Source organism: Dunckerocampus dactyliophorus, chromosome 15, assembly GCF_027744805.1.
Source record: "Dunckerocampus dactyliophorus isolate RoL2022-P2 chromosome 15, RoL_Ddac_1.1, whole genome shotgun sequence".
NCBI lineage: Eukaryota > Metazoa > Chordata > Actinopteri > Syngnathiformes > Syngnathidae > Dunckerocampus > Dunckerocampus dactyliophorus.
Genome location: NC_072833.1, coordinates 22,523,355 through 22,547,599, shown reverse-complemented (window position 1 = coordinate 22,547,599; position 24,245 = coordinate 22,523,355). Strand labels below are relative to the sequence as shown.

General features: G+C 45.5%; 1 protein-coding gene and 1 long non-coding RNA gene across 4 annotated transcripts; one reads left to right on the top strand and one right to left on the bottom strand.

Moving 5' to 3' along the window:
* Positions 1 to 20: 20 nt before the first annotated feature.
* prkcq (protein kinase C, theta) lies at positions 21 to 22,692 on the top strand. 2 transcript variants are annotated; one of them, XM_054800401.1, is made up of 18 exons: positions 21 to 267; positions 1,789 to 1,859; positions 14,896 to 15,115; positions 16,258 to 16,457; positions 17,712 to 17,772; positions 19,116 to 19,284; positions 19,351 to 19,382; positions 19,458 to 19,543; positions 19,635 to 19,764; positions 19,842 to 20,081; positions 20,145 to 20,302; positions 20,371 to 20,544; positions 20,613 to 20,704; positions 20,782 to 20,844; positions 20,909 to 21,047; positions 21,197 to 21,385; positions 21,447 to 21,575; positions 21,790 to 22,692. In XM_054800401.1, exons 3-18 carry the CDS (start codon positions 14,998 to 15,000, stop codon positions 21,946 to 21,948), a joined length of 2,139 nt encoding a protein of 712 aa, XP_054656376.1. In that variant the 5' UTR covers positions 21 to 267; positions 1,789 to 1,859; positions 14,896 to 14,997; the 3' UTR covers positions 21,949 to 22,692. The 2 variants fall into 2 exon arrangements, with proteins under 2 accessions (XP_054656376.1, XP_054656377.1); XM_054800402.1 differs by lacking the exons at positions 21 to 267; positions 1,789 to 1,859 and adding an exon at positions 4,267 to 4,315.
* LOC129194895 (uncharacterized) lies at positions 15,390 to 24,222 on the bottom strand. 2 transcript variants are annotated; one of them, XR_008573826.1, is made up of 3 exons: positions 23,914 to 24,222; positions 23,611 to 23,806; positions 15,390 to 18,188 (listed from the first exon to the last, which is right to left on the bottom strand). It is a non-coding gene; the product is annotated as an uncharacterized LOC129194895 (long non-coding RNA). The 2 variants fall into 2 exon arrangements; XR_008573827.1 differs by lacking the exon at positions 15,390 to 18,188 and adding an exon at positions 23,266 to 23,333.
* Between the last annotated feature and the right edge of the window lie 23 nt (positions 24,223 to 24,245).

The following is a 24,245-nucleotide window of genomic DNA, read 5'->3' as shown; positions in this document are numbered from 1 at the left end:
CTTGGCAACCTCATCAGACCTCCACGACTTCACCTCTTGTGGTCTCCAAAAGAGAAAAGTTTTGTTCCAAGGGAGCATTTTTCGGTTTCATTTTTATTGGCAGATGATTCACTTGAACGTCAACAAATAGCAAATTAGCTATGTAGCTCGTTAGAATCTGAGCAGCAAGTCCTCATTAGTGTCAGCCGGTTTGCTGGATAAACAGTTTTGTTTAGTAAATGGATTATATCAATAGGAGCTGAACGCTGACGGAAGCCGCCACAAACGGTAAATAGTTATTTCATTGTTTGACCGTGTAGCCGGTTGCTATCTAGCGATCATTACACAGCAAATAGGAGATTAAAGTGGGCTTCTTCAGCCTTATATAACCGTATATTCTCTGTAAATTCCTTATAAAATTGAATTTGGTGATGGGACAGACGAGTTTATGAGAGAAGCTAAATAAGACTGGCGAGCTAAGTAAGTACTAGCTGTTCCTGTAGACTGCAAACGTCCTGTCTTTTTTTTTTTTTTTTAAGTGTGATAAAAATATCATGGTTTTCTTTCGGTCGTAAAATTGACAGGCATTAGGGCACTGTAGTGAAAATGACGCAATCCTGGCACGCTGCCGGCTTTTCGAGTTGCCAAAAAGGTGCAAAAAGCCAAAGAAAAAGCAAACCATACTGCACAGTTACAGGGATGGTTCGGATTTTTAAAAAATGAAGTTGTATGACATCCCCCATCAGCAGTGTAGCGCATCAATGGTGACTTACCCCCACGTGGTCCCGTGAGCCCAGTTCTGGTTGGATTTCGGTCATGAGGAACATAGTTCCGGTTAGTTGCTGAGACCACTTAAGTAAAGTTTGGCTTCTCAAAGCAATGTGCATTCAAAAGAGTTACACATTTTCATCACGAAAAAAATCACACCTAAATCACTTGGTGTTACTTTCTCTTCGTTGCGTTGTGTGTGATGAAGGTGGCTTGTTTACTTCGGTGTTCCACAGCGGATAAAGATGCGAGCGTTGCAGCCATCTTCATCATGATGCATATGTATTACTCTTCAACGCATATTGTTTTGAGAAGCCAAACTCTTACTTAAATAGCCAGAGCAAATAACCGGAACTACGTTCCTCATCACCAAAATTCGACCTGAACTGGGCTCACGGGACTTTACAGGGACCCAGCCATCATTTCACTAGGGTCGCGGGGGTGTGCCTATCCCAGCTGACTTTGGGCAAGAGGCGGGGTACACCCTGGACTGGTCGCCAGCCAATGGCAGGGCACATATAGACAAACAACCATTCACACTCACATTCATACCTATGGACAATTTAGAGTCACCAATTAACCTAACATGCATGTTTGTGGAATGTGGGAGGAAACCGGAGTACCCGGAGAAAACCCACGCACACACGGGGAGAACATGCAAACTCCACACAGAAATGCCCAGCGGAGATTCGAACCCAGATCTTCCAGACTGTGTGGCCAACTTATTGTTTTCATTCCAAAACATAGCGAGCATTTGACCTCAGGTTCCCGTGTCGTTCTGTTTTTGCAATCATTTTTTGAATGTTCTTCCTTTAGAATTTGTCTCTTTGGTTGTAGATCGTATATTTTTTCTTCCAATTTTCTATCCATACAGAGGAGGAATACTTTAAATGTATTGAAATTATAAGGCATCTTTGTGTAACATTTGAGTATCGCATTGCCGGCCGAGTGTCCTGTTTTTCGGTGATTAAAATAGGGTCACCCTAAATGTGACATTTCATCTTTAATAATGTGGTGGTCTTCTTGTCTTTCTGACTCCAGTGCTACACCAGAGAGGATCTACCAGCGTCCTCCTGCAGGCGCCTGGAGCCTCATGGAGGCTGCATGTGTGGGTGAGTGTGAGGGGAGGAAAGTGGGAGGCAGAGGGTCACCACGGAGGAGGAAAAATGTATTATGTTTATTTTAAGAGCCATGGATGAGAAATATTTATTCAAGACTCTTTTCTTACACCGATAAATGTTGCATTGGCAAAACAGGGGTGTGAAAATGTGCATAAGAGAAGGTGAAACTCCCCATCTTCCCCCATTGTCACTTTTTCCATGTCAGTGTTGCAGCAACTTTTTCCACCAAGGAGCCACCACATTAGGTACGCCTGCACATGCACAATTGATTGCACTGAACTGTCCTGTGTATGTAATATTTTACAGACCGCATTTCGGGTCAGAGTAAAAAACTAGAACCGCAATAAGGTGAATTCATGTTTATATCATTGACTTGAAATATAAACATGAGCAGTTGCATTGCACGCCGCCTGGCCTGATGTTTAACGCAAGACTGTGTAATTATCATGCTCTATTTGTGAGCATATGTGCACATGCAACCCCCCCTTGCCCCAGTGTGTAACCCCCCAACAAAGGTGTTTCCTCTTGGATTTCAAGTGTTTCATGTACACCAACAAGCTTCTCTATACTGTAAATATAATCCATGTGCTGGTATGCATACAGAGTGGAAGTGTAGTGGAGGATAGCAGAGAGGTAGGGGGGCTTTATCGCAGCAGCTGGTAGGCTGCTGGGCTGGTTTCCATGGTGATGCATGTAAAAAAAAAAAGTGCTAGAAAGCCCCCTGCAAAAGATTTTCCAATGATGTGCCCTCCTCTCACTGTAATCCTCTACTCTGAGCAGGAAGCGTGACCTTATATGGAGTTACATTACATATGACAGCTCATATGTAAGGCCAATTCATCGCAAGCAAGGACAGCATGCATTACAGGAGAAAAGAAACATATTATGAGACCAAAGTACACACTTGGTTCACCTCCTGTGTTTACATGTCACCGTTTCCTGATGACAGAGAAAAGACTAGACAATGTGTAGCATAGATGACACATGAAGGAAAAGGTGTGGAAAAAATATAATAATAATAAGCTCATATGAGTAAAAAAAACAACCCAGCAATGTTAAAGGAAAACAAAGAATTCAATATGTTAAAATAAAGATAAAGTAAGCGTTAATTAAATAAAAATAAACAGAATCACTGTAAATATAAATTAATAAATAGATAGTGGGGTAAAAATGTAAATAAATAAGAATGAATTGAATTAATGATAAATATAAAATACGTTAGAATTAGTAAAGCTATTAAGGATAAATAAATACATCCTTGAATAAAAATGTTAACGATAAAAATCTAACAAAAAATGTAATAAAATAAAAATAGATTTAATTATAACTATGAAATAAGTTAGAATTAATAAAAATATTAAGAATCAACAAAAATAGATAACGGAGTATAGATGCCTAGATTCATGATAAAAATCCAATAGAAACGTAATAAAAGTAAATAAAATAAGACTAAATAATGATGAATATGAAATAACAATTAATGATAAATATAAAATAAGTCAGAATAAGAATTGATAAATATAAAGTTGCAACTAATGAGAGTTTACAATTACAATTAATGATAAATTTAAAATGAGTTAGAATAAGAACAGCTATTCAGGATAAATGAATCAATAAAGACATACGGAGTAAAAATGTTAATAAATACAAATATAAGAAGTGTAAATAAAAAAAATAAAATTCATGACAAACATAAAATAAGTTAAGTACGGATATTAAGTATAAATGAGAAAAATAATTACTTGAGTAAAAATGTTGACATGACAGCACAATTTAGTGGATATAGATTAAATATAAAATGATTCAATAAAAATTTGTCATGTGAGGCGAAAAAATAAAATAACTAAATAGAGTACATGTTTTTAAGCAGGAAAACGTCTTAATCTTCTCGAACGCTTGACTACTTGTTCTTTGTTACAAAATTATACATTATACAAACACTAGCGCCTCCTGGTGGTCCAAACTATAAATGACTGACATTTGTCTTATTTGTGCAACAAAAATAAATAAATAAACGATTTACTTTTATTTTCCGGTAAAGAACAAAGTGTTAGCATTGTTAGCATAAAATAAATAAAGATCCTAGGTAGCATCTTGAAAGCAGCAACTGAAGCCACCACAAATGTAGTATTTCTGTTGTTTCCTGGTGGATTAAAGCCAGTTGCATTCAAGGCCCCTCAGATTTGACAAAATCACATCTTTGGGGCGAAAATGCCGTGTGAAACAAACATTGTTTGGCAGGTTCAAACCAATCCAAAATTAGGCTCCTCCTCCTGTACAAAAAACTAGTGAAAGTGTTTTGCAGGTTTGCCTGCGTTTCATGTTGCTGATTGTGGCTATTCCCATGTCCTTGAACGCACCATCGGCCACACAAGGCTCTGTGCGCGTTTGCGTGTGCACTTGAGTGACTGCTGAGACCCTACACATCCTCGCTTTGCCTTTCACAGGTCAGGTTTGTCATCTTACAGTTTTTGACAGATTTTGTCTTCATTTTAACAAATATATATTTTTGTAAGAGTGTGCTGGTTTGAATCAACAGTTATTAGTTGTAGTTATATGACTATATTATAGTTATGTTAGTGAATCAGACACACATTATTGATGCATATGAATGTGTTACACAGATGTATACAGTATATTTGTGTTGAGGACGATAAGTGTTAATGCAGATGCAGTGGAAAATGTGTTGGTCACGTGTATTCTTACTAGAAGGTCACGTAGCTGTCGTAAAAGTCATCTCTGTGCGGGAAACGAGACTGTAAAGGTTTCATCGTTGCAGACAGTGACCACTTCAGGGACACTGTTGAGTGTGCGTCCTTTTAGTCACTGTCAGGGGCTCCTGTCAATGCCTCCTCACTTCCTCTCCACTTCAAACAGCTGAGTTGCTTTCATGGACTCCACCCTCGCCATGAAAGCTTCAGGAAAGGTCACTGGGGCTGTTGACCTTCCTGTCCATGGAGAGCTGACCTGAAAGTATCAGCGCATGAGAGGCTGATTGAAACAACGAGCCCCGTGTTAGCCACTTTACCGCCAACTGCGTAGAAAGGAGGCAAAGCGGCTTTAATCCCACTAAGCAATATCTGTTGCTAACAGGACATAACGAGCAAAAAAAAAAACCCTACAAGTGTCAAGTCGCCATGTATGCAGCGGCCCCGCCCACACCACGCTTCAAGAGGAAACTAAACCACGGCGAGTAGGAAGGGAAGTGTGATAACTGCTTTTATGAGTACACGACAGGAAGTTGGCCCACTGCTCTGCATGACTTTTTTTTTTTTTACATTACACACACCAAAGACATAGAGATGTTTAGGAAAATTGATGAACGGAGGAGGCGGATGACTTCCTGGCTCATTAACAAGCTTCCTCGTCTGTGTTTTTACTTTTCACCATGACCCCCATGTAACTCTTATTGCAGGAAGCAAACGTTGACGGCACTATACAACTACAGCGTATAAACCATCAAAGCAAGTATTCATCATGGAGACCAGGGATGTCCAACGTGTAGCCTGGGGGCCATTTTTGGCTGTTTCTTTTTATGGGCCCTTGACATTGTAAAAATGAATTATTGAGATACAGTGGTGTGAAAAAGTGCAGTTTTTAAATGACACTTGTAAGGGAGAAAAGAAAACCAAACCTACATGTCCCTGTGTGAAAAAAGTGATTGCCCCCTAAAGCTAATAACTGGTTAGCAGCAACAACTGCAATCAAGCATTTGTTGTAACTTGCAATGAGTCTCTTACAGCGCTGTGGAGGAATTTTGGCCCACTCATCTTTGCAGAATTGTTGTCATTCAGCCGCATTGCAGGCTTTTCCAGCATGAAGCGCCTTTTTAAGGCCATGCCACAGCATCTCAATAGGATTCAGGTCAGGACTGTGACTAGGCCATGCCAAAGTCTTGCTGGTGTGTTTTGGATCATTGTCCTGCTGCAGAACCCAAGTTAGTTTCAGCTTGAGGTCACCAACAGGACATTCTCTGTTACGCGTGGTAGGCGTGGGACCCCAGATGCAGAGGCCGGAGACAGGTGTGCAGGTAAGAATGTCTTTAATAATGTCTTTTAACTAAACAGAGGGCGATGGTGCGTGGCAAAAGGCTGAACATAAATGCACCATGAAAACCTGACTTGGAGGAGACCTGGGGTTTCCAGCTGGAGAGCCGGGAGCACGGGGCGCACACCCTGGGAGACGCCGGGAACGGATGGGTCCTCAGGAGGGAAAGGAGAGTTCCCCTTGCTGCAACAAGGGTGTAATGGAAGAGAGGTCAGAGCAGACTAGTCCGTAGATGTGACACAAACCATAGAGAATAATCCAGCGTCTCCCAGGTGTAATCCCTCAGCTTAAATGAGGCTGGAGATCATCAGGGGCAGGTGCGCCCAGTAGTCCCGCCTCCAGCCGGTGACCGGGCTCCTGCAACAGAGGACACACCCAGGAGAAGACAGGGAAGTGCAAAGGGCACAGACAGAGTGCAAACTGTGACAGTACCCCCCCCCTTAATGGACGCCCCCTGGCGGCCTACCTGGCTTCTCAGGGAAGCGATCATAAAAGTCGGACAGGAGTGTGGGGTCGAGTATGAGCGACCGCGAGACCCAGGAGCGGTCCTCAGGGCCGTACCCCTCCCAATCCACCAGGAACTGGTAACCCCTGCCCCTTCTTCTCACGTCTAAGATGGCCTTGACTGTGAATGCCGGGTGACCATCCACTAGCCTGGGAGGAGGAGGAGGCACCTCTGGAGGGCTCAGAGCGCAGGAGGTGACCGGCTTGAGGAGGGAGACATGAAATGTGGGGTGTATACGAAGAGAGTCTGGAAGCCGTAATCGAACGGATGAGGGATTAATGACTCGCTCGATGGGATATGGTCCAATGAACCGGGGTTGAAGCTTCTTAGAGGTGGTGTGTAGCGGGAGGTCACGGGACGACAGCCACACCCTTTGTCCGGGTTCATAATGGGGGGCGACCGAGCGGTGGCGGTTGGCCAGCCGTTGGTTCCGCTCGGCCGTATTGGAAAGCGCCGCCCGGGTATTTCGCCAGGCCCGGCGGGCACGGCGCAAATGTGCTGACACGGAGGGCACGGCCAACTCCGACTCCAGAGATGGGAAGGCTGGGGGTTGGTACCCGTATGCGGCATGGAAAGGGGACATACCCGTAGCAGAGCAGGTGAGGGTATTGTGGGCGTATTCGATCCAAGGTAAGTTCATTGACCATGAGGCGGGCTGTTGGTGACATACGCAGCGGATGGCGGCCTCCAGGTCCTGGTTGGCCCGCTCCGTCTGGCCATTCGTCTGTGGGTGGTAGCCCGATGACAGGCTGGGGGATGCTCCCAGGGCCTTGCAAAATGCTTTCCAGACAGCCGAAGTGAATTGAGGCCCCCTGTCCGAGACCACGTCCAACGGGATGCCGTGTAACCGGAAGACTTGGGACACCAGGAGGTCCGCCGTCTCGAGCGCAGAGGGCAGTTTAGGAAGGGAGATGAAGTGAGCCATCTTCGAAAACCGGTCTACCACGGTGAGGATGACTGTGTTGCCATTGGAAGGGGGGAGTCCCGTGACGAAGTCCAATGAGACGTGTGACCACGGCCGGGAAGGAATGGGAAGCGGTCGCAGCAATCCAGCGGGCGCCTGATGGGACGACTTGTTTCGGGCACAGACGGAGCAAGCCGTTACGAACTTCCTGACATCCGCTCGTAGCGATGGCCACCAGAATCGCTGAGTTAGCAGAAATACTGTGCGTGAGATCCCCGGGTGACAGGCCATCTTGGAACCATGTGCCCAACAGAGGACGTCCGAGCGAAGACTCGGGGCGACAAACAAGCGGCCAGCCGGACAGTCCTTGGGCGGGGGGCTGTCTTTGAGAGCGTCTGCCACCCGCTTCTCAATGTCCCACTGGAGGGCGCCCAAGATCCGGTTTTGGGGGATGATAGTCTCTCGGTGGGTGTCCTCCGTCGGCGGGGAATTCCGCCGGGAAAGGGCGTCCGGCTTGCCATTTTGGGACCCTGGGCGAAAAGTCAGAGAAAAATTGAACCTTGTGAAGAAGAGTGCCCACCGTGCCTGTCTCGGGTTGAGCCTCTGGGCTGTTCTGAGGTACGCCAGGTTCCGGTGATCGGTGAGAACCACGAAGGGGAGTTCGGAGCCCTCCAGCCAGTGCCTCCATTCCTGCAACGCCAGTACCACGGCCAATAGTTCCCTGTTGCCAATATCATAATTGCGTTCTGCTGGAGTCAGGCGGCGTGAGAAGAAGGCACAGGGGTGCAGCTTCCGGTCAGTGGAGCGCTGAGAAAGCACCGCTCCTACACCTGTGTCAGACGCATCCACCTCGACAAAGAATTGAGATGCAGGGTCAGGGTGAATCAGTACTGGAGCGCTGGTAAATAATGATTTTAATTTGGAAAAAGAGGAGTCGGCATCATGCGTCCACGTAAACGGCACCTTGGTAGATGTGAGCTTGGTTAGAGGTTCCGCTACTCTACTAAAATCCCGGATAAAGCGGCGGTAGAAGTTAGCAAACCCCAGGAACCTCTGAAGGAGCTTTCTTGATGTAGGAACGGGCCACTCGACCACAGCCTGAATCTTGGCAGGGTCGGCCTTCAGTTGCCCTTTTTCCACTATAAACCCAAGAAAAGGAGTAGAGGTGGTATGAAAGGAGCATTTCTCCGCTTTAACAAATAACCTATTCTCTTGGAGCCTTTGAAGAACCAGCCGGACTTGCTGGACGTGCTCCTCTAGCGTGCGGGAGAAAATGAGTATGTCATCGAGGTACACGAACACAAAGCGCCCCAGCATGTCGCGAAGGATGTCGTTAAGGAAACTCTGAAAGACTGCGGGGGCGTTAGTGAGCCCGAAAGGCATGACCAAGTACTCGAAATGCCCGAGGGGGGTGTTAAAAGCAGTCTTCCATTCATCACCCTCACGCATGCGGACCAGGTGGTAGGCACTCCGGAGATCCAGTTTAGAGAAGATATTGGCTGCATGGAGTGTATTAAAGGCGGAGTCTAGCAATGGCAGAGGATATTTATTTTTAACAGTTATGTCGTTAAGGGCCCTATAATCTATACAGGGGCGTAAAGATTTGTCCTTTTTCTCTATAAAAAAGAAACCTGCTGCTACCGGAGAGGATGATGGGCGGATGAGTCCCGAAGCGAGGGAGGAAGAGATATATTCCTCGAGCGCCTCTCTCTCCGGTCGAGAGATATTGTACAAGCGCGAGGTGGGGAGCGCTGCGCCTGGAAGGAGCTCAATACAACAATCGTAGGGGCGATGTGGCGGAAGGGAGCGCGCCCTGTCTTTACTGAAAACCTCTCGGAGGTCGTGATAAGCGGAGGGAACCAGGGAAAGGTCTATTTCCTCATGCTTGGTGTCGCGTGTGAGGGAGGGGCGAGGGCACGCCGACCTAAGGCAATGCGAATGGCAAAACACGCTCCAGTTTATAATTGACGATTTGACCCAGTCAACGTGAGGATTATGTGTATGGAGCCAAGTGAGCCCTAAGACAACGGGAGCGGAACGTGAAGGAATAACAAAAAATTTCATGACCTCATGGTGATTGCCGGAGACGCGGAGAGAGAGTGAGTGTGTCTGGTGCGTGACATACGCCAGAGGGCGCCCATCCAATGAACGAACTATCTTGGGGTTAGATAACTTGACAACCGGTATGGCAAGGCGTTTTACTAGTGACTCGTCAATAAAGCAATCGTCAGCTCCAGAGTCAACAAATGTTTTCAGGTCTATTTCCCTGTCGGCCCAGGAGAGTGTACCTGTTAGCTGCAGGCGGCTGGGGGCGGGGTCAGATGCCGCTCGGCCCGGCGAGGCAGCTCTCTCTGGCGAACCAGCACCGATGGGGCGTCGGGAAGCTTGTGAGCGTTGGCTGTCAGGGCGGATGGGACAGCGGCTGATGGTGTGGTCTGCACTGCCGCAGTATATACACAGGTGCAGTTGGGTGCGACGCCTCCTCTCTGCCGGCGTGAGACGACTTCCTCCCAGTTGCATAGGTTCATCGATGGCCAGCGTCGGGGGTGACTCCAAGAACGGCAGCGGGCGGCCGGCGTAACGACGATCGCCGAGGCTGCTGGGGACACGCCCTCGGTGTAGGCTCCGGTCCAGCTCACGCTCCTGTAGCCTCTTTTCAATGAGTACGGCGAGCGCGATGAGGTCATCGAGTGTGTCCGGAGTTGCCAGAGGGATCATGTGGTCCCGAATGCGGTCCGCTAGCCCCACGAGGAATACATCCAGTTGCGCCGACGGACTCCAGTCTGTCTCCGCCGAGAGGGCGCGGAACTCGATGGCATAGTCGGAGACGCTGCGTGGCCCCTGGCGCAGCCTCAGCAGCGTGCGCGCGGCCTCACGTCCCGGCGGGGTCCGTTGGAATATTTGCTCCAACGCCTTGGCAAAGGCGGGGTAGGAGGAGCAGACCTCCGAGTGACGGTTCCATTCCGCCGTGGCCCACGTCCCCGCCTTGCCGGTCAGGTGAGAGATGGCGAAGGCCACCCGGGCTCGTTCCGTGCGGAAGGCCGCGGATTGAAGTTCGAAGTGTAGTTCGCACTTCGTGAGGAACGCCCGCACATCACCCGACTCTCCGGAGAAGCTTTCTGGTCGAGACAGCTGTGGGCAGGCTGCCGCGGTGCTGTCCTCTCGGGGGAGAGGTGCCGTTTGGTCTGGCGCAGAGCCCCCCGGGGACGGGGGCTCAGCGGATGGGGATCGAAGTTGTAGCGCTGCAAGGAGGGTTTGGAGCTGAGATTCCAGGACCTCAAAGCGTGCGTCCTGGCGCTCCGCCATGCCCTTGAGGCCGTGGCCCAGGGCTTCGAACTGATCCTCCTGCGCCTTCAGGCGCTGTGCCAAATTGCGGAGAGCAAGCCTGCTCGGGTCCACCTCCGCGGGGTCCATTACTGGCTGGATTATTCTGTTACGCGTGGTAGGCGTGGGACCCCAGATGCAGAGGCCGGAGACAGGTGTGCAGGTAAGAATGTCTTTAATAATGTCTTTTAACTAAACAGAGGGCGATGGTGCGTGGCAAAAGGCTGAACATAAATGCACCATGAAAACCTGACTTGGAGGAGACCTGGGGTTTCCAGCTGGAGAGCCGGGAGCACGGGGCGCACACCCTGGGAGACGCCGGGAACGGATGGGTCCTCAGGAGGGAAAGGAGAGTTCCCCTTGCTGCAACAAGGGTGTAATGGAAGAGAGGTCAGAGCAGACTAGTCCGTAGATGTGACACAAACCATAGAGAATAATCCAGCGTCTCCCAGGTGTAATCCCTCAGCTTAAATGAGGCTGGAGATCATCAGGGGCAGGTGCGCCCAGTAGTCCCGCCTCCAGCCGGTGACCGGGCTCCTGCAACAGAGGACACACCCAGGAGAAGACAGGGAAGTGCAAAGGGCACAGACAGAGTGCAAACTGTGACATTCTCCTTCAGGACTTTTTGCTAGACAGCAGAATTCATGGTTCCATTTATCACAGCAAGTCTTCCAGGCTCTGAAACAGCAAAACAGCCCCAGACCATCACACTACTACCACCATATTTTACTGCTGTTATGATGTTTTCTGAAAAGAGGCGTTACTTTTACGCCAGATGTAATGGGACACACCTTCCAAAAAGTTCCAAAATTGAGACGAGCATTAATGTTCTTTTTGTTCAGCAGTGGTTTTTGCCCAGCGTCTTTCTTATGGTGGAGTCATGAACTCTGACCTTAACTGAGGCAAGTGAGGCCTGCAGTTCTTTGGATGTTGTTGTGGGATCTTTTGTGACCTCTTGGATGAGTCGTCGCTGGGCTTTTGGGCTCATTTTGGTTGGCCTGGGAAGGTTTACCACTAGGGGGTGCAACGATTTGTTTAATAACAATTCTATTCCTATCAAGATTTGTGGTTGCCGATACAATTCAAGGACAACGTTGGTTTATTTAGAACAGTACGGTCCGTAATAATTCAGTAACTTTAAATCAATTTAGTAACTTTCAGCTTCTTCTCTTTACTTTTTGCTCTATTTTTGCTGGGTTTTTTGGTTTAATTTTATTTCTACAATGTGCCGCAAGCCAATTTAAAAAACAAACTGTGGGCTGCAAGCACAGTTTGTGGTTTGGTCTGCAACATATCAGAAAAGATGTCCATTTAAATGCCCATTTAAGTGTTGCTTGCATCATGTGTTTATTCGGTAATTAAATACAAGCCATCAACAAAGGTGAAGTATCCGGCAAACAGGCGTGCCGGAGTGAGCTTCACCGCCGTACCGCTGTGCAATGCACGGCTGTTCTCCGTCACCTCGCAGCAACTTGCCTTCCCGGTGAAACAAGCACGGATATCCAAAGTGTGGCACCGGGGGCCATCTTTGGAATGTAGCTCTTTGCAGAAATAACATTTTTTAAAACCCAGCAAAAGTGGAAAAAGACATATAAAGGTATAATGTAACTACAAAAAGCTAGAATGTTGATACTAATAGCAAATAAAAACTAGGGCTGTCAAATGATTACATTTTTTGATCAGATTAATCAAAGTTTTTAAAATTAATTAATCATGATTAATCACCATTAGCAACTATGTGTGAAATATGCCCATTTTTACTGTATTTAAGGAAGAGAAAGACAAATGACAGAACAGGATTATATATTGTATATTTGTATGTATTAACAGTGCCAAATGAACTGAATATGTCAGTCAAGCTAAAAGATACCACAAGCCACAAGTCTACAAATGTATTTGTCGAACACTAGTCTTTTTAATAGTAGTAGAACATTCGAATGACACTTTAAGCAGTGTTATTGTGAGCAATGAGGGGTTGTGTTCAAAGACATCACGTAATTTAACGTAAATTACATTTTTTCAGTGTAATTTCCAGCATACTGAAATGTAGCAAATTGTACATCTGAATTAACCCTTTAGGCGCCAGAGTTTTTCCAAGGAAATATTCAGTTTTGATGTTACTATTTCAAACGGTTGTAGCTTTAAAATGGTTAGAGATAAAGGCGTACTGTAAACTAGCAAAAAATCATCAGTATGACCCAAAGTTTGTGACGGGAGTAAATTCACTCATCTAATTTGCATATCATGACGTCACCAGGCTGAGAAATGGTCAGATCCGTCTCCACGATACCCAACAAGCTCATCAAAATGTCTAATCCACTTGTGATACTCGTCCTCATCTCTCACGCAAACACAGCCATCATCATCATTTACAGCAGGATCTTCTACAGTACTGCCTTCTCCGCTATTAGCAGTGTATTTCCTGCCGCACATTTCGACGCGACGGTCCCTATTTCCGTGTTTTTTGTTGTTTTTTTACATTCCCGCTACCCACCCTCACCATAGCGGTGCTTTGACCACCCGTCCTACACGCACCGTCTTTTAGGAGAAACATATAGATCCTCTGGGATGTCCCTTCCTGCGAGCCAGAACACAGTGAAGCTCCAAAATGTGCTGCTTTGAGGACTGTCATAGCGGGCAGACGCGCTGCCGCTAGCAGCCGTGAGCTTCCGTGTAGCGGCACTTCAAACTCATTAAACTCCTTAAGGGTTACAAAGTGAGTGAAAATAATATCCAAGTCATGTTTTTCTGTACCTTCCTGTTTATTTATACACACACACGCGGATTATAAAGCCCTTTTTGTGATGTTCGGAGTGTCCCTGAATGCGTCTCGCGTTCTTGTGAGAATGAGAAAGATTGAACGGACTAGAGACGGGTGTGAGTTGGAGATACATCCTGTATATGGCGTTGGAATTGTCAGAATAAAGTTCTAAAACAGCGTCAGACTCTGTGTGACTACGGGAGGATGCTCCACTGTGCTTATGAAGACGGACTGTCTGCCATCATAACAGAGAGGGGTGTTTGCTGTGCATTAATTACAAATTTTGTAAACGTAATTAATTAAATAAATGAGTTACCGCCATTAACGCATTATTTTTGACAGCCATAATAAAAACACAAAGATTTGTCTTTAAATATATGTACAATGTTGTTTTTTATTATATATATTTAAAACTATAAATATCAAAGGACAGCGGGACAGACGTAAATAGACATGTGACTCAGTTAAATGAAAAAGCGTGTTTGTCCAGTCATATTTTTACATCGTAATTTTATTAAAGTAAATGTTAAAATCCAATCTCGTGCATCGTCTCGTCTCGTGACACCCCTAGTAATTAGTTAGAGACTTTGGATTTTTTGAAGAGAAGTTTCATGAGATTTAGGTTGAGGGCTGAGCTCTCTGGACACACCTGGACACATCTCTACCAAAGCGCTAGTGGGCAGTCTTTTCCTGAGAGTGATTTGACTAGCTATTTAGTTTCCTGTGTAGTAGTAGTGAACAATGGCCACTGAAACTAGATATCGGTGCATAATAACATGCTACATTTCACTGTCAGTAACATTGTGTTGTAATATTTGAAATTAGATTTACCCGCTACTGGAAAACAATACCGCCGTCTTTTTAACAGCGCGAGCCAGTGAGCCGAAAGCCCCGTGCTGTCAACCCACAGTCCGGCGCAGCTCTTAAGGTGTCGGGGAGTGCGTGTTGCACAGCTGCACTATAAAGCTGGGATCTGTTACATATGCTTCCAACTTTGCGGAAGGACCTGTTCTGTTCCCAGTGCACAAAGGCATGCTTGGATGAGTTTGGTGTGGAAGAGCTAGAGCACACACTGGTTGAATGTCTTCCCAGAAGCTGTTAGCTGCTAAGAGGAAGTGAGTCATATACATATGCCCATGTGAATGTTACAGATCTACGTTTAGGATTTCAGCTCTAATAATAGCCACCTCACGCGGACACACACACAGGCCTCAAATATCACATCCACTGCCACAAAGTGAAAGCCGTCGCCCTTGTAGCGTCACTATGTCGATAGCACAAAGAGCGGTTTGTTTTACACGTGGACAGGTGTTTTGAAGGTTCTCCTGCCGCTTCTGCTTCTTCTTGCTCTCACAGACGCGTCAGACTTAAGAGGAGATCCCTCCACGCTCGCCCTGCTGTTGACTCGGCATCGGCGAGGGAAGCTGTTGTGCTGGCACAGCGTCACCGCTGATGTCACATCTCCTTTCTCATCTTCCTCTCGCAGGTCCCCCACCCCACCACCACTACCCCCGCCGACACAGCCCGTCTCTTGCAAAGGAAAGGTGCTTGAAGCCCTCACATCTCCTCCAGTGCTGCTATTAGCAACATGTCGCCCTTTCTGCGCATTGGATTCTCCAACTTTGAGATGGACCCGGGCCTGGCGTACCACGAGGAGGTCCTTAGCCCCTACTGTGCCGTCTACATGAAGGAGGCCGTCGACACAGGTGGGCAGTTGTTACCGCACCTGATTAGTTGCTATCATATGTACCATTTGGTATTATTAGTAGTAGTAGCAGTTGTGTTATTCATTTGAAAACTGAAAGTTTTAAATGGGAAGTATTTCACAAAAAAATACATATACAGTATTAAATAAATAAATAATAATGTTTAAAAAATAATTATTACATTATTAAATTATTAAACAAATCTGTAATTTAATTTTAAAAAATAAATAGGAAAAAACATTTAAATATGACAAATATGATGTTTTTATTGCTACCTTTTTGGCTGGCACTGTCAGAGAGGCATTCATTTCACATTTTTATTATCGTGCTCATAGTTTGCACTGATTCATGCAGAAAAATGAGGGTTAATATCTTCGTACAGGCAGAATTTGTCTATGAGATCGTGATAATGGTTTACCTAATAAAAATCCCAGTAAGTGTACCAAAAAAAAAAAAAAAAAGATTCAGAACTAAGTGATTAAATCGTTGATGCTTCACGTTTCTCATGTCGTCAAGTCAGTTTCCCCTTTTGTGTGTGTGTGTGTGTGTGTGTAAAGTGTGTTAACGGAAAAACTTTATAGCGTACAGTCAAACTGAGAATCTGTTTATAAACCACTTTATAAACCACTTTATAAATACATTTTAGTCCTCTGGTGTTACACCGAGGCTGCAACAAAAGCAACCAAGAAGTGTGTTGACATCTTTCAAAGTCTCTCGTTTTGAGGCCTTTTCACAGAAAAACACAGGAAGTGACTACTCTAAAAAGACATGTCACGTCGACAGCAGACGCGTTGGCTCTCAGGCACACGCGGCACTTTGGGAGTCAAAAGCTTAGCGGGTTTTATTGTGGAGGCATGTGGCCGTTATGCAAGTGGATCTGTGCGATGTTATTGCGCGCAGAAAAATGAGCAGATGTCAATGAGAGCCGATAATCACACGGATCTATCGGGCAGAAGGTCAAAGGTTTAGACGGCGCGTTGGCAACCTGTGATGTTTATCTATGTTAAATAGATCTGCCCGCTCCTCGCCAGTGGAAGATTCGTTGTGTTTTTTCAAACAAGCAAGGACTTGACCTCAGCATCGAACAAAATGGACAATTATATTAATGTTTTTAAAACTGCTGTGCTTTTCCCCCCCTCCAGAAAAGGGTCAGGTGTACAAGCAGAAGAAGCCCACCATGTACCCCCCTTGGAGCACCACGTTCGACGCGCACGTGCACCGCGGGCGCATCATGCACGTCATGGTGAAGGACCGCACGGCCGAGCTCAAGTCTGAGGCCACCGTCGTGTTGGACTCGCTGGCGACACGCTGCAAGAAGGAAAGCGGCAAGCTGGAGATGTGGGTGCGTGTTTGCTTGCGCAAGAAAAAAATGCTTTGGGCGCACATTACACGTCCATTTAGAGCAACCGCGCCACCTGTTCGCGCTTACTCACAGCTCACAGCTACTAATTTGACGGAAAAAACATCCATGATACACACTTCTATGGGGTTGAGGCCAGCTTCTCCAACAGCAAACTCCAAGCATGCCTTTATGGACCTTGCTTTGTGCACTGGGAACAAAAAAAAATCTTCCCCAAAGTGTTCGCACAAAGTTGGCAGCATACAATTGTCCAACATGTCTTGCTAAGATAAAGATTTAATACTTTTTGGTTTGTGTCATAAAAAATGTGCCACATTATCTGTGTATGTATGTTTTTACTAGGGATGTCCCGGTCCACATTTTTTGGCTTCTGATCCGATCTGATTTCTTTATAGTCTTGCCGATCCGATCCCGTACCGATCCTTTTTTTTTTTTTTTAATAAGCTTTTGACCAACATTATTGTCCCTGAGCCAATAAAAGTCCATCCAATAAAAGATAAAATTGGAAAAAATGGGCATGCAAAATACTTTTAGGGTAAGGGTAATTTGATATGGTTATAAATCCATTTGTGGTGTGATTTAGAATATATTACTTTTTTTTTTTTAACAAACTCTCTTCAACACAATAGTAATTTGTTGACGGTCTCTAGTATAAACAATCAGCGGTTGAGCGGCACTTCCCGTGTGAGCACCCCGCACCATGACAGCAGTCCAGGGCACATTGATGGGTAACGACCGCTGTAGCTACGGACCTGAATATCCTACGTCCAACGTGAAACTAACTTCACCACAGTACACCGCGGACATGTCTGCATGGTGGTGTTGCGTTTTCTTCTTCTTGCGGGTGGCGGGAGTCGAGTGGCAACCAGCTTTGAGGCACATTACCGCACCTGCCATGTTGGAGTGTGGCCCACAGTTACAAACGTCATACGGCCTGATCTCGTGGCGAACACTGATTTTATCCGATCTTCAAAATACAGCAGGTCGGCAGCTGATCCCTATCCTGAAGATTGAACATCGGGACATCCCTAGTTTTTACACCTTGTTTAACAACAGAACATGAAGAAACACTGGTCACTCATGTCCAACCTCTGCCTGGTTGATGAATTGATCAAGAACTGCATACTAACACTTATACAAGTATAGTGTACATCAAATATCAACATTGTGCTTTTTATGTTGATTGTTGTGGAGTTTTGCTGCAAAATTGCCATTTCGTGTGTTTTTCTGTCTCAGTTGGACTTGAAGCCGCAGGGCCGCCTATTAATGGAGGCCAGATATTATCTGGAGAAAAGTGGTGAGTTTATAACCACACACACACACACACACACACACACAATTTTGAATGGGAATGTGAAAGTAGTGATCCAATTAAATGAATTCATAAATAGCTGTTAAATAATTCAATCTTATTTGGTGCTAGGGAGAGAAACTGAATATTTTCCGCTACTTTTTAAATAGTTTAATTAATAATTTAATTGATAGTTAATAATTAAAAACAAAGTCATAAGATTAACCCCCATCTAATTCTAAACAGTAAATATGACAAATTGGACTATTTGTCTCCAAAATGAAACCCTGAAATGAGAAAATGCATGAGTGTATTGTATAATGACCGTGCATTTAAAAAAAAAAAAAGTGCTTACATTGGGAATCAATGGGGCTTTTTTGTCCTGTGGGGACCTCAAGGGGTCGTAAATTCAGAAACGGACACTGCAAAAAAATCCAAAACAAAACATACCATCAAAATCTATTTCATTATGTATCTCGTGTATATTTAAGTCTGATCTTTAAAAGAAAAGTTCCCAGCCCCTTAGCATTTTTAATATAAAAAAATAATGTATATTTTGCTAAATAAAAATAGTGACATTATCTGATCAAATGGGCATTTAAAGGGTTACAATAAGATTTTTTTTTTATAACACTCTAAAAAGGGTAATACATTTTCCCCCACTGTCTGGTTGACCCATGAAGAAATTTGAAAATCATTCCATATGGTGTAACACAACCAAAATGAGCAAAAGATGAGCAAATATTTACCTGAAAGGACAAAAAAAAGTCCACAAGGACCTCAAGAGGGTTTCAAATTATTAAAAAATACAACATTTTATTAATTCAATTGTATTATTAATCCTATGTATATTTAAGCCTGAAAAAAATACCCAGCCCCCTGACTTTTATTATGGAAAATAGCTCATTGAATGTGTATTTTTTCAAAATAAAAACAGTGACATCATCTAATCAAATGGGCATTTTAAGGGTTAAAATAATAAAAATAATGACATATTTAGTCATTTTGATTAGGAATGAGGTTGATTAAAAGATTTGAGTAAAAAAAAAAAAAGTAAATAACAATATTGGTTCTGTTTTGTTTCAGGTTCAGTTTTCTCTGTCTAAAAATAGAACTCATTGCTTGCATGTTTCCTGATATTAACACCAGGCTGAGGAGTTTGCTGGAGCAGTGACATCAAAAAGCTGCCTTATGTTCTTTATAAATAGACCCAAAGCATCACGGCTAAGATGAACAGGTGCCATGGCGACCTTCTGTAGTGCGGCACTTCCTGCTGGACTCGTGAATAAATGGTGCTACTCTGCTGGGATTGACGACGACTGGTTTTAATGTTATTGTCTGCATTGCAGACGCGGCGGAGCAGGCAGAAGGCGAGCCGGGCCGAGAGGGTCTGTTCGCTCTCCACCAGCGACGCGGCGCCATCAAACAGGCCAAAATTCACGTGGTTAAATGTCACGAGTTCAGCGCCACCTTCTTCCCTCAGCCCACCTTCTGTTCTGTCTGCAAAGAGTTTGTTTGGTACGCCACTCACGTCTTCTTACTCACACAAGGGAAAATCAATAAGTGATGTTTGTCTGCCTGCAGGGGGCTTAACAAGCAAGGTTACCAGTGCAGACGTGAGTGTCACACCAGTTTACGTTAGAGTTTGATCCATGAGCCATCTGTCAATGCACCCTCTGTCCTGTTCGTAGAGTGCAACGCAGCCATCCACAAAAAATGCATCGACAAAGTCATTGCCAAATGCACGGGGTCGGCCATCAACAGCAAGGAGACCATGGTAATGAGCTTGTAGCAAGTACAGGTACACCCTTCACTCGCTTACATTGTGTGTGTGTGTGTGTGTGTGTGTGTGTGTGTGTGTGTGTCAGATCCACAAGGAGCGCTTCAAGATTGACATGCCGCACAGGTTCAAAGTGTACAACTACAAGAGTCCCACCTTCTGTGAACACTGTGGGACCCTCCTGTGGGGGCTGGCCAAGCAGGGCCTCAAATGTGAGGGTGAGAGCATACACATGTGCATCTGTACGCCACCATTTAGTGGAAATTCATCATCAACTGCGGGTGTTTCTGTGCAGAGTGTGGCATGAATGTCCACCACAAGTGTCAGAAGAAAGTGGCCAACTTGTGTGGAGTCAACCAGAAGCTGATGGCAGAAGCTCTGGCCTTAATCGAGAGCAAACAGCAGGCCAAGAGCACCAGAGAAACTGACATTGTTGGTCGGGAAGGTCCAGTAGGTGTCAGCCAGCCGGGAATGATCCGAACTCTGAGTGCAATCGACGTGAATTCAGCTGCTTCAGCGACGCCTGCTAGCAAAGGTACGCCCTTTGACCCAGTTGGGGGGTACACAGCGCTTGTCTTCAACACGACGCTTCCTGCAGAGTTGCAGGGTGTTTCCTGGGAGGGGCCAGCAGACACCAGCAAGCCGCACGTTGACGAGGAGGAGCCGCTGTACAATTTTCCGAAAAAGGATCAGCCCAAATTTTCCATCGACGACTTTATCCTGCACAAGATGCTCGGAAAGGGCAGCTTTGGCAAGGTGGTGAGATGCCAAAACCAAAAAGTTGTATTCTACGAAAAAAGACATCAATGTTTGTGTTTTTGCAGGTGTTTTTAGCCGAGCTGAAAAAGAGCGGGCAGTTTTTTGCTGTCAAGGCTTTGAAGAAGGATGTGGTTCTGATGGACGACGATGTGGAGTGCACCATGGTGGAGAGGAGGGTCCTCTCTTTAGCCTGGGAAAACCCCTTCCTCACGCACTTGTACTGCACCTTCCAGACGAAGGTACCCCCCTCCCCCTCAGACCCCTCTTTTCCTTGGCCTTGAAGTCACATTCTCGTCTCTGTGCCCAGGAGAACCTGTTTTTTGTGATGGAGTACCTGAATGGAGGCGATCTCATGTTCCACATCCAGAACTGCCACAAGTTTGACCTGCACAGATCCACGTACGTTCCCCGTGGGACACAATGTCCTCCAGAAGCAGTCCCGCACAGTCTGTGTTTCTGTCTTCCTCTTCCTGCAGCTTCTATGCGGCTGAGATCGTCTGCGGTCTTCAGTTCCTCCACTCCAGAGGCGTCATTTACAGGTTGGAATCAATCAGCACTCAGAGAGACAAAATGAAAAGATGTTTCTCTGCTGCATCTCTGCAGGGATCTGAAGCTGGACAATGTGCTGCTGGACTCCGAGGGACATATCAAGATCGCAGACTTTGGCATGTGCAAGGAGAGCATGCAGGACGAATCGAGGACATCCACCTTCTGTGGGACACCGGACTACATCGCCCCCGAGGTTACGACACACAGCTGTAACAGTTTCTTAATCAGATTATCGGGTTAGAACGCCTCACTGTGTGTGTGAGTGTGTCTTCAGGAACATTGGTGCACGGGTTCTTGCTCCTTTGTGTATGAACATTCATGTTTGTGTGCTGGGGGGGTCAGATCCTGCTGGGTCAGAAGTACAACAGCTCAGTTGACTGGTGGTCGTTTGGGGTTCTGCTGTACGAGATGCTCATCGGTCAGTCTCCCTTCCACGGCCGAGACGAGGAGGAGCTCTTTCAGTCCATACGCACGGACAACCCCATGTACCCCCGCTGGCTCACCAAAGACACCAAGGATATCCTGGTCAAGGTCAGACTTTGTCCTTATTTTCATATCGTGCGACCTCAATACTTGTGTGTTCGTTGTGCAGCTGTTTGTCAGAGAGCCTGAGGGGCGTCTGGGAGTGAAGGGGAACATCAGGAAGCACAACTTCTTCAGCGCCACCGACTGGAACGCACTGGAGCTACGGCAGGTGGCACCGCCCTTCAGGCCGACCTTGGTAACTTTCAGTCCCCTTTTCTTTCATCCGCGATTGTTGCTGTGGCTGACATGGTCTTGCAGTTGTTTTGGCATGCACTTGGCAGCTTGCAAATGTGTCTCAGTATGGAAAGAGACTTTATGTGGATGGAGGTTTTTCCACCCGAGTGTGGTAATGACATGTGTTCCTTCCAAATTCCTGTGTGGGCACAGCCTGAATGTCTCTGTGCTTGCAGACATCGCCCAGCGACTGCAGCAACTTTGATAAAGAGTTCATCAACGAGAAGCCCCGCCTGTCGTGCGCTGACCGGACACTCATCAACAGCGTGGACCAGACCATGTTCCATAACTTCTCCTTTGTCAACCCGGGCATGGCCCACGTGGCAGTGCGCTGATCACATGACTGACCAAGCAGTACTCGTAGCGATGAGACTTTAAACGCTCCGTGATGTGACAACCACCAAGCGGGTGGCGTGACCTGTGATGTCGCTGCAGCCAAGTAAGACAAAAACTGACAGTTTGCACAAGCAATGAAGAATGTAATTAAAAGTAGCAACTACTGTATATAACCTTTGTTCTTACCAGGGTGTTGGTTGTATATCAGTGATGATGCATGTGGACTCATTTACCTCAGGTCATACAGTATGTCCATAGATTCATAGTCACCCAGGTCATGGTGATCCGCAAAGGTTGATCGGAGGCAACTGGGCTCATCATTTCATCTTTAATCCAAAAGGCTTCTTCAGTTCATAATTTTAGGGGTGGAGTTTCCTTATGTATGCCCCTGTGTCCCCTGGGGGTGGTCACAGTGGGGTTGTTGCCTGTGCTGCTGGTGGACGACTGCGCTGCAGAACAGCTCCTTTGTGGCCACGCTTCCCGTGGTATGAGACCATTTTTGGGACATTGTTATAAGCAGATGATAATTGATGGTGGTTTGTTGTCCTCAGCAAACAATATGGGTCCAGTTTTCCCGATTCAGCCTTTTGTGGATTTATTTACCTGGGGTGTGTTTGTCAATAATCGATATATAAATAATGCTGTTAATGTCACTGACCTGTTTACATTTGATGTGTTAATGTACCTCAGGAGTTTTGCGCTCATGTTTGTGAGTCGTGGAAAATAAAACGTCTAATGCTAAGCGAAGGAAGGATGAATTATTGTGCTTCAACATGTTCATGTTTTGTGAAAAATATCTTAAAGCAAAGCTGTGTCGTAGGACACAATGATGCGATTTACTGAGAAAAGGTGAGTGTTTAAATAATAAATGAGTGATGTTGATGCCTAAAAGTAGGCACATTATAATGATCCCTAATTAAGTAATCTTTTTTTTTTTTTCCAGTGAACGTTGTTCACTTCAAGTGCAGCTATCAACAACTCAAGACTCCATGTACCGTAAGTAAGCTAACGCTGTTTGTCACACTCTACTCCAGTAGGGGGCAGCAGAGCCACACGATTGAACTAGGCTGTTTTATAGAAACACTTATAAAAGGTGCTATCCTATGGAAACCACCACCGGCTTGCATATGTAAAAATGATGGTTTCAGAAAACATAAGAATATAGTCATAATTATTTGCATTATCAATTACAAGTTACACTGAATGAAATTTGTTGTTGAGGCATTAAGGCTGTCACTCACTCACAGCTCGCGTTGTGTGCGGCACACGTGGGGTGTGGCCTGCAGGCTCTGAGCAGGAAGAGGGCGTGTTGTAATCACTGAACTCTATACTACTGGAAGGGGCGTCCCTGCTGACCGCATGAAGCCATTGGTCGGCCATCTTGCTTCACCCAAAAAAAAAGCACACACGCATACACATACGTGTATCTTCATTCACTACATTTATGATGTTTCGGTATAAAAATTAATACGAATTAACAAAAATTCAATTGAAACAGAGTAAATTTGCTAGACCCAAATCTCAAAATTTCCCTCCAGTTTAAGTTTTTTTCCCTACCTCTATGGTGTGAAATTACAATGCATAACAACTCAATTTCAGTGTTCACAAGGTATTTGCTATGAAAATGATCTACGTAGTATCAAAGTTAAATACTAGCATACCTTTAGAAGATGATCAGGAAAGTCAAATATTGTGGGAACTGCATTTTGTCGTAATCTAACAGTCTGGCCGGTCCTGTCGGAGTTCTCCTCGGTGAAATGACTTGAACAGAGTTGCGATCTGGCTGCAGGAATCCACCTGTCTCTCCGCATATTTACTACCCATTGCTTTAGAAGTTGAGCATTGCAGTGTGGAAATCTAAAGGAGAATAAGGGCTCATTTACAACTACTTAGATGAAAAGATGCTTACAGATTTAAAGTATCTATTTTTAAACTATTTTTATTATTTATAAGCATTTACCTACCTGTGAAACGTAAGTCCCTTGTCGCGATTTTCACGAGTATCACGATTTGTGCAATTATAGCAGCACAAGACGGCATCTCGAACTCCTCTTAGTTGTTGGCTTTCTTGTTTTGGGTGAAACAACATGGCGACTTCTATACTTCCGGTGGCTTCAGGCCTCCAATGCGCAGCAAGTGATCGGGGCCATTCTAGTAGTAGAGTTCAGTGGTTGTAATGCTAGTGCCCATTGCAATACCTAACCAACTTCGTGACAGACACAACCTTCAACATGATGTAGACACAAGACCGTCTAAATTATTTTTATAACTGTTTGAACACAAACATCCACACAGG